Here is an 11077-nt window from a genome sequence, read left to right on the forward strand (position 1 = left end):
AAGAGTAAGAGATTTTTCACATATTTTGCAGAAAAGTAAATTTGGGCGTCTGGCACAAATACTGAAAAGCAGCATACACCTTTAGGGATATGCTTACAAAACATAAATAACTCTAAGTAGACATTTGTAACTTCATCTACAAAAACTTGCCTCCAATAGAGCATTTAGGAATAGGAACTTAATCTCATGGGAAGCTAGAACACAGGGTAACTCTAAGAGAAGCATACCTGCTTGTGAGCACTACTGAAGAAAGGAGATGACTGTGCCAGGATGAGGGTGAACAACTCCAAATATACAGACTAGATACAAACTTCTTTTCCTTTTTTTTTTTTGCAGACACTGAATATTAAATCTAAAATGGCTTAGCAATCATAAAGTCTAAAAGGAAACTACAATATGTGTATTCATATCCTAAAAATTAAATAAGCACATATACACACACACATACATACATAGATACTCAGATACATACATATATATGCATACAATAGTCCCCCCCTTATCCGAGGTTTTACTTTCCGCGTACCCAATGTTAACTGTGGTCTGAAAATAGGTGAGTGCTGTACAATAAGACATTTTGAGAGAGACAACACATTCATGTAACTTTTATTACAGTATAGTTGTAACTGTTCTATTTTTAGTTATTATTGTAAATCTATTACTGTGTTTAACTTATAAACTTTATCATAGGTATGTAGGAAAAAACACAGTACATTCATATGTCGCTTAATGACAGGATACATTCTGAGAAATACATCAGTAAGGAGATTTTGTCATTCAGCAAACATCACAGAATGTACTTACACAAACATAGATGCTATAACGTACTAAACATAAGGCAGCAGTCCCCAACCTTTTTGGCACCAGGGACTGGTTTCATGGAAGATAATTTTTCCACGGAAAGGGGGGAGGGGGAGAGGGTGTGCGTGGAGCTCAGGTGGTGATGCGAGCGATGGGAAGTGGCTGTAAATACAGGGGAAGCTTCGCTCACTTGCCAGCCACTCACCTTCTGCTGTGCGGCCCACCAGGTTCCTAAGTTTGAAGGAAGAAATTTTTCCAAAGACACCAGGGCAGGTAGGCGGGGTGGCAGTGTGGGCCATGGCCCAGTGGTTGGGGACCGCAGCTATATGGTATGGCCTATTGGTCCTAGGCTACAAATCTACACAGCATGTTACTGTACTGAATACTGCAGGCAACTGCAACGCAACAGTATTTGAGCATCTAAACACATTTAAATGTAGAAAACGTACAGTAAAAATAAGGAATAAAAGACAAAAAATGGTACACTTGTATAGGGCATTTACCATGACTGAAGCTTGCATGACGCAACTTGCTCTGGGTGAGTCAGTGAGTGAGTGGTGAGTGAATGTGAAGGCCTAGGACATTATTGCACACTACTGTAGACTTTATAAACACTGCACAATTAGTCTACACTAAATTTATAAAAAAAAATTTCTTTCTTAATAAATTAACCTTAGCTTACTGTAACTTTATAAACTTATTTATTTATTGAGACTGGGTCTCTCTGTTGCCCAGGCTAGAATGCAGTGGCATCATTGTAGCTCACCTCAAACATTGTAGCAACCTCAAACTCCTGGGCTCAAGCAATCCTCCTGTCTCAGCCTCCTGAGAACTGGCACTACAGGTGTGCACCACAATGCCCAGGTAATTTTTTTTATTTTTTGTAGAGATGGAGTCTTGCTATGTTTTTCAGGCTGGTCTTGAACCCTTGGGTCAAGTGATGCTCCTGCCTTGGCCTCCCAAAGTGCTGAGGTTACAAGCATGAGCCATTGCGCCCAACCAACTTTATAAACTTTTAATTTTTTTTAACTCTTTGACTCTTTTGTACTAACACTTAGCTTAAAACAAATGCATTGTACAGCTATACAAATATATTTTCTTTCTTTATATTCTTATTTTATAAGCTGTTTTCTATTTTTAAAATTTCTTATGTTTTTGCTCCTTAAACTTTTTTGTTAAGAACTAAGACACAAACACACGTTAGCCTAGGCCTAGATAGGGTCAGCATCATCAGTTTCACTGTCTTCCACCTCCACATCTCCCACAAGAAGGTCTTCAAGGGTAATAACACGCATGGAGCTACTATCTTTTAAGATAACAATGCCTTCTTCGGAAATCCCTTCTTAAGGACCTGCCTGAGACTGTTTTATAGTTACCTTTTTTTTAATAAGTAGAAGGAGCATATTCTAAAATAATGATAAAAAGTATAGTACAGTAAACACATAAACCAGTAACATAGTCATTTATTATCACTATCAAGTATTATATACTATATGTAACTATATATATATGTGCTATACTTTTATACAACTGGAAGTGCTGTAGGATTTTTTACACCAGCATCACCACAAATACATAAGATGTTGTGCTATGATGTTATGACAGCTAAGATGTCACTAGGCAATGGAATTTTGCAGCTCTGTTATAATCTTATGAGACCAGCATCATATATTCAGTCCATTGTTGACCAAAATATCATTATGTGGTGTATATATAGGGTTTGGTACTCTCCATGGTTTCAGGTATCCACTGGGGATCTAGGAACATATTACCCTTGGATAAAGGGGGACTATTGTATACACACATACACACACACACACACACACACACACACACATAAAAGCCTTTTAACCTTCATTCCAGTTTAAATTCTCAGCCTCCCAGTGCTTATTATCAATAGAAAAAGGGGAGTACCTACCCCCACATTTGTTGCGAACACTGACAGAACAGCCTAAAGAAGCCTCTGCTTTTTTTCCCAGGGACAATTATCCCTTTCCAACATCAGCCCAACTCTGTGTTTATCCAGGGGTTTAGGGACCCTGATTTTTTCTAAATATTCTTTTCTAAACCCTTAGCAACCAAATTTGGGTCAGACACAAAGTTGGAAGCCAAAGTAGTTGAAGGAAATAAAAGTAAGGCAAAAGAATACATTTAACTGTAGATTTTTTTAAAAACCAAAATACCATAAAAATGAAAAAGCATACACAATATTGACTATAATTTTAGAGAGAAGGTAGGGATTTAGGACACATTCAAAGAAGAAAATCTATTTGAGAAAGAAAGGAAGTAAACTGAAGAAGCATATAATCTATACACAGCAAAACAATTTAGGAATCCTGTGAAATACACACTTGGGGAAGTGATAAGATATAGAAGAGAACTATGGCAATGGTTATTAAGTGACAGAGATGGAGGTCTCCAGGGATTAATATGCCATATATGGAATTCCCATACTATATCTTCCAATAGGGAAAAATAGTAAAATAAATAAATACTCGGACAAAGCAAATAGGATTTCTAAAACTGGATAATATAATAATTATGGATCACTAACTTTTATAAAGGCAATGGCAACTTAAAATTTTAGAAAGCATTATTATTCAATAATATCTTACATTTTCCAGTATATTTTATTTGTTGGACAAATTTGTTCCATTCATACATTCTCAGGCTCACTGAGACAAATACTCATCAGGCTAATCTTAAATATAGGTTGAATACCCCATAACTGAAATGCCTGGGACCAGATGTGTTTCAGATTTTGAATTTTTTTGGATTTTGGAATATTTTCATTATATTTATCAGTTGAATATCGATAATCTGAAAACATGAAATCTGAAATGTTTCAATGAGCATTTCCTTTGAGTGTCACGTTGGCACTCAAAAAGATTCAGACTTTGGACCACTTCAGAGTTCAAATTTTCGGATTAAGAATGCTCACCCTGTACGGTAAGATTTACCATCCCTCAGACCTGCCTGGGTTAAGAAACTATGTGGAATAGAAAGGCACAGAACTAAGGGTCAGGAGACACTGGCTCCAGTCCTGCCTCTGTGATTAAATAACTGCTTGATCCCAGCCATGTCATGTCACTAATCGAGTGATATTTCAGTATTTCTAAAATGAAGTAGTCCTAGCTCTAAAACGTTAAGATGTGTCTAGATTTCATCTTTACTTTCTAGAAGTTTATTTTTATCAAAGTAATACGTACACAAAACTTACTTTCTAAAGGTCAGTCTCTAACATAAAATGGTCAATACATGTGTTGGGAGTATATTGGTAAGCATAGCTGCCTTCCAAAGGTCAATGTATTTTCCCATTTTGCCTATGGGATAAGGTACAAAGATAAGAATAACATCACACCTGTTATTTACACACAGGAAAAAAAACAGAAATAAGAGCAGATTCCCCTTTCATATGGTATTTAATCAACCTATTCTTCAGTCATTTGTTAAATCCATATCACTCTAGCTCCACACTATGCTCCTTTCTACTATCTGTTTCATTTCCATGTTTTTTAGGATGATAAAAATGTCTTCTGATTTAATAGTATGTGTTATCATGTGAAAAAAGGTAATGACTTTTTCACTTATTAGCTATCAGCTCTAAGCAAATTACTCTTTGCTTCAATATCTGAATCTATAAAATAAAGACAAACACTAATCCCCTCAAGATTGTTGAAAAGATTGAATAAAATACATGAAAGCATGGTACCTAGCACAAAAAAACTGCATTCAAAAAGCATTTGTAGGCCGGGCGCGGTGGCTCACGCCTGTAATCCTAGCACTCTGGGAGGCTGAGGTGGGCAGATCGTTTGAGCTCAGGAGTTCGAGACCAGCCTGCGCAAGAGCGAGACCCCATCTCTACTAAAAATAGAAAGAAATTATATGGACAGCTAAAAATATATATAGAAAAAAATTAGCCGGGCATGGTGGTGCATGCCTGTAGTCCCAACTACTCGGGAGGCTGAGACAGGAGGATCCCTTGTGCTCAGGAGTTTGAGGTTGCTGTGAGCTAGGCTGATGCCACAGCACTCACTCTAGCCTGGGCAACAAAGTGAGACTCTGTCTCAAAAAAAAAAAAAAAAAGCATTTGTATGCTTTAAAGGTATGTATGACAGTTATCTATACAAGTTGCTTAAACACCTCATTCCTCATGTTCACTCAGAGATGTAGCTAAAAAAACAATGCAACGTAGAATGTTTAAATCATGCAACTGTTAAAAATTGTTAAAAAAAATTATTTTAAAAACTCACTTCAATAAACATGTCTTTAGCATATACTATGTGCCAGGTACTATAATGCTAGGGTATGAGAATTCAAAGATGTGTAAGATAATGGTCCAATCCTCAAAGAGCTCACAGCCCAAAAGAGACAAATAAAAATTATAAGGTAACTGAAATACATAATAAAAGTATGTACAAAGAACAGAAGTAGGAGGGTGAAGCAAGAAATTAGTTCTGCTGGAAGGGTGTGAAGAGGAAGTAGCTAAAGTGGCATGGTAAACAGGAAAGAGGAGTTCTGTAGGCAAAGACTTGGGTCTAAAAGCCCAGCTTGGCCATTTACAAGCTATATGATTTGAGGCAACTTAATTTACGTTTCTGAGCTTCCTTGTAAATGGGCTCTGAAGAGCTATTTGGAAGATTAGAAAGAACACATGTAAAGTACCTAATACACAGCAGGCGCTTGATAAATGGTAGTTGTCTTACTTTAGAAGGAGTCATTTGCTTGCCTCTTTATTTTAATAGACTAAGTTGTAAATGGCACTGTAGGTAACATCTCTTGACTAATGATTAAAAATATTAATACATAACAGATCCCTAAAGTCACTGGCATGGAGGCCACAATGAACAACATCACAATGTTACCACTCACAGACTGCCCCTTTTTAGAAATGATGTGGTTCCTAACGTGGTTGGTACACTAAGACACTAGAGAAGCATATTTCTAATGTTTCCTTCTGCATTCTTATCCTGACACACAGAATTTTGCATGTTCAGACACTAGTTATTTCCTAGCAGAGGATCCTATGTTCCTCAGTTCTACCTCAATCCTAGTTTTGGATGTTCAGTACTTTATGAAATGGCAAGGTCTGATGAGCAAATGACAAATATTAAGATCATATTGGGAGACAATGGAGCTAACCCTGAATTAATGACTATTATTATCCACTTAATGGGTGACTAATAGAAATGGAAGACACTAAAATGATTAGAATCTTAAATACTTTAAAATATCGTAAAATCTGGCCAAGAGGTAAGTTACATTTACTCTATGGCTCCCAAAGCTAACTTTCTCAAAATACCCTTTGATGAGCTAAGCCAGTCATTAACAAACATACACAGCCATACCGCTTTTATTGCATTTCACAGATATAGCATTTTTTAGAAAGTGAAGGCTGTGACACCCTGCATCAAGCAAGTCTATCAGTGCCATTTTTCCAACAGCATGTGCTTGCTTTGCGTCTGTGTCACATTTTGGTAATTCTTACAACATTTCAAATTTTTTTATTATATCTACTTTGGTGCTCTGTGATCACTAATCTTTGATGTTACTATTGTAATTGTTTTGGGGTGCCATGAACCACGTCCATATAAGATGTCAAACTTAACTGATAAATGTCATGTGTGTTCTGATGCTCCACCAATAGGCCATTCCCCTGTCTCTTTCTTTCTCCTCAGGCCTCCCTATTCTGTGAGATACAATGTTGACATCAGGCTAATTAATAACCTTGTGATGGCCTCTAAGCGTTCAAGTGAAAGGAAGAGTCAAATGTCTCTCACTTTAAGTCAAAAGCTAGAAATGATTAAGCTTAGTGAGGAAGACATGTCAAAAGATGAGATAGGCTGAAAGCTGGGCCTCTAGTGCCAAACAGCCAAATTGTGAATGCAAACGAAAAGTGTTTGAAAGAAATTAAAAGTGTTACTTCAGTGAACACATAAATGAGAAGACAGCAAAACAACTGTATTGCTGATATAGTCTGGATAGAAAGATCAAACCAGCTACGATATTCCCTTAAGCCAAAGCCTAATCCAGAGTAAGGCCTGAATTCTCTTCAATTCTATGAAGGCTGAGAGAGGTGAGGAAGCCGTGAAAGAAAAGTTTCAAGCTAATAGAGGTTGGTTCATGAGGTTTAAGGAAAGAAGCTGTCTCCATGACATTAAAGTGCAAGGTGAAACATCAAGTACTGAAGTAAAAGCAGCAGCAAGTTTTACAGATCTAAGATCACTGATGAAGGTAGGTGGCTACACTAAACAACAGATTTTAAATGTAGAAGAAACAGCCTTATATTAGAAGATGACATCTAAGACTTTCATAGCTAGAGAGAAATCAAGGCCTGGTTTCCAAAGACAGGCTGACTCTCTTTTCAGGGGCTAACGTAGCTGGTAACTTCAAGTTGAAGCCAGTGCTCATTTACCATTCCAAAAATCCTAGGGCCCTTAAGAATTATGATAAATCTACTCTGCCTGTACTTTATCAATGTAACAACAAAGCCTAGATGATAGCCCAGCTGTTTATAGCATGGTTTACTAAATATTTTAAGCCCACTGTTGATACCTACTGTTTAGAAAAAAAGATTCTTTTCAAAATATTACCACTCATTGACAAGGCACGTGGTCACCCAAGAGCTCTAATGGAGATGTACAAGAAGATTAATGTTTTTTTGCCTCCTTAACACAACATCCATTCTGCAGCCCGTCAATCACGGCGTAATTCTGACTTTGAAGTCTTATTAACAAATACATTTTGTAAGGTTATAGCTGCTATAGATAATGATTCCTCGATGGATCTAGACAAAGTAAACTGCAAACCTCCCGGAAAGGATTCACCATTCTAGATGTTATTAAGAATACTCATGATTCATGGGAGGAGGTCAAAATATCAATATTAACAGCAGTTTGGAAGTTGATTTCAACCCTCATGGATGACTTTGAGGGGTTCAAGATTTCAGGGGAAGAAGTAACTGCAGATGTGGCAAAAACAGCAAGATAATTAGAATTAAAAGTGGAGCCTGAATGTGACTGAATTGCTGTAATCTCATGATCAAACTTGAATGGATGAGGAGTTAGTTGCTCCTTATAGATAAGCAAAAGTGGTTTATTTTTCTTCTTTTTCTTTTTTTAGATCCAGGGACAGACCAGAAGAAAGTGGTTTCTTGAGATAGAATTTACTCCTGGTAAAGATGATGTAAATACTGTTGAAGTGACAACAAAGGATTAAGAATTTTACATAAAATTCAGCTGATAAAGTAGGAGGAAGGCTCAAGAATATTGACTCCAATTTTGAAAGTTTTAAAATGTGCAATAAATGCTATCGAACAGAACTGCATGCTAGAGAAATCTTTCATGAAAGGAAGAGATCAATGGGGCAAACTTCATTCTTGTCTTATTTTAAGAAATGGCCACAGCCACTCCAGTGTTCAGCAACCATCAACATGGAGGCAAAACCATCCACCAGCAACAAGATTACAACTCCTGAAGGCTCAGATGATCAAAGTATTTTTTAATTAAGATATGTATATTGGTTTTTTTAGACATGATACTACTGCACACTTAATAGACTACAGTATAGTGTAAACATAACTTTTATATGCAGTGGGAAACCCAAAAATTTGTGTGACTCACTGTATTGCAATATTCGCTATATTGTAGTGGTCTGGAACTGAACCATCAATATCTCCGAAATGCTGTATAAATACATTTTCTTATTAAGTCCTTACTTTTCATTTCATTCCAATAAACACAATTGATATGTCTGAAATATGAAACAGTGGATAAACGCAAGGAAAGCCATAAATGAGATGAAGCAGTTTATCTCTAAATTCAATTGAATCATGAAATGGTCTTTGTCAATTTAGTTTTTCAAAACTACAAAAACATGTTCCTGACCTGCAACCATCATCTAAAGACAGTTTGCTCCAAGTTAAACCTTGAAAGTCAATCCAGAATCTACCTTAATTTCATAGTTTCTATATTCAAGGAAACCAGTGTCCCTAAAGTTGTTCTTTGTGGTATATAACTCCATAAAATTTTTCTCTATGAACATCTTTTTATATATATATACATATATATATAGTATGGTATGATAAAGAATTGTTACAGAAATGTTATCTATATCAACATATATATTATATGGACATCTTGTCAACATAGATTATATTTATAAAATACTCATAGCACTCTTAATCAGTTTGATACAATGCATTTTTGAAATACTAATGTTCTATTGAAATAAACTGCCTTATACATTTCCAAGAATTAAATCTTGAGTATAAATTTTTTTCCTCTAAAAATCAGGCACTGAGGAATCACCAAATTGCAATTTAATCTTTTTCTTGCAAATACTACTCTTTAGAGGGTATTTTTAAAATTCAGAACTCAGTGTAATATAAGCATTTCCACATTAACAAAACCAGAAGTTTCTTCACAAAGCAAACCTACAGATTAGATAAAAATGTTATGTGTTAACGCTCACTTTTACAATTAGAAATTATAGTTATTAACATGTAGTTAATTTCCAAGCCTTAACGAATGAAGGGAAATTCACATTATCAAATGTCACAGAAGCAGTAGCTGAGGCCGGAGGGGGGGAGAGAGAGAGAGACAGACAAAAGGAAATGGGAAGAAGAGGAGATATATAAAGCTAATGCTCATTACGCACTAGACCTTGGCCCAGCCCCTGACCCATTATAATCTACTTAGTCATCTATATCGCCAAAAAATTAACGGTGAAGCACACTGATCATTGTGAGCGGGGAATTTAAGTTCTACATCTGGTTTGAGATTTGCCATAAACAAAAAAAGCTAACCAAAAAAAAAAAAAAAGATCTAAACGGCAAGAAGTGGTGTGTGTGTGGAAGAGGGGAGGAGGGTAATGAAATAAAAGCTAACTGTGCTCAAGTCTCTGCACTAAAGCTACTCCGCGCGTACTCCAGAGGCAGGCCCGCCGCCGGCAGCCCTCCCTGTGCGGGGCAGGAGGCAGGGGTCGTGGATGCTCCCCCGGCGGTTCAGGGAAGGGGGTGGCGGGCGCCAGCGCCCCCGGAACAGGCACGGAGTGGATGCGATTAACACTTTCCTCGCTGGGACCTGGGACCCGGCGCTCGCGAGCGAGGCGCGCACGGGGGTGGGGCGCCCAGGAGCGCTTCCCCGGCTTCGGAGGGAGAAAGGAGGCGAGGGGCGGCACCGCATCCCCGTCCCCAGCCCGGGCGCATCAATTACCCGTGAGGTTCCTCAGCACCGTCCCGTGGGCCCAGAGGCTCAGGACCTGCTGCACCGACAGGTTGATCATGGAGTGGTCGCCCCCCTCCGCCTTCATCTTCCCCGGGGGGCGCCTGCCGCCCTCTCCTCGGGCGCCGGGCGGCGGCTGCGAGGCTCGGGGGGCGGCGGCGGGTGCGCGGCTCCTCCAGGCCGCCGCCGCCGGGGAAGGCTGCGGGGCGCCGGGCTGGTCGCTGCTGCTGCCGCCGCCGACGGGCCTCCGTGGGGGGGCCGCTCTGCGTGTCTCCCAGGCAGCCCCCTCCCCGCCGGGGAGACATTGAGGACAGCGGACGGAGGAGGGGAGGGGGCCGGGCGCTGTCCCTGCGCGGCCCCCGAGCGAGGAGTCGGGGCGGAGGAGGCCGCCGCCGCTCCCTCTCAGGGGCAGCGCCGCACCGCGGGGGCCGGACAGGCGAGGAGGCCGAGGTCACGCCAGGAGGCCCAGGCTGATGGGCAGCCGGCAGGTGCAGCCCCCGACGGGGCCCAGCTCATCCCCGCCGGAGGAAAAGGAGACGCGGGACCGGCAGGAGGCTGCGGCGGCGGCCGCAGCGGCACCTGCCGCCCGCCTGCCCGCCCTCGGGTCGCCGACACTCGAGGAACCGCCCCCTCCACCCGCGGCAGCCAGCGGGGCCGCTCGTGCGCGCGCGCGCGCGCGGCTCCCCACGCCCGGCCCCTCCTCCCCCGCCTTCCCCGGAGTTCCTGCGCATGCTCACTCCCCCTCTCCCCGCGACCCGCCGCCCTCCGACAGCCGGTCGGCCCAAAGCCCTCCTACTCCCTCTCCCCTCGCGCTCGAGCCCGCTTGGCTGACGGCGCCGAGCGTCGGCCCGCAGCGGGGCGGAGGGAAGCGCAGCTCTACGTCACTGGCGCCACCGCCGGGCCTCGCTGCTGATTGGCTGCTCCGGGAACAGCCTCCACGCCCCCGCCCCGGTCCCCAGGCGCGCGTCTAGTGAGACCAGCTCCCGGCCCCGCTGGGGTGGCTGGGGGCGGCGCGGTGCCGGAGCCAGCGCTGGAGGGACGGCCCTCGCCAC

The 11077-nt window shown here is 41.3% G+C and overlaps 1 protein-coding gene across 1 annotated transcript in view; it reads right to left on the bottom strand.

Annotated features, from left to right (window-relative positions):
• TMEM170B (transmembrane protein 170B) overlaps positions 1–10113 on the bottom strand; it is a 32906-nt gene extending 22793 nt beyond the window's left edge. Inside the window, exon 1 of the mRNA XM_069493455.1 lies at positions 10017–10113. Coding sequence (XP_069349556.1) covers positions 10017–10113 — 97 coding nt within the window. The remainder of the gene's footprint in view (positions 1–10016) is intronic.
• Between the last annotated feature and the right edge of the window lie 964 nt (positions 10114–11077).

This window comes from Eulemur rufifrons, chromosome 18 (assembly GCF_041146395.1).
Source record: "Eulemur rufifrons isolate Redbay chromosome 18, OSU_ERuf_1, whole genome shotgun sequence".
NCBI lineage: Eukaryota > Metazoa > Chordata > Mammalia > Primates > Lemuridae > Eulemur > Eulemur rufifrons.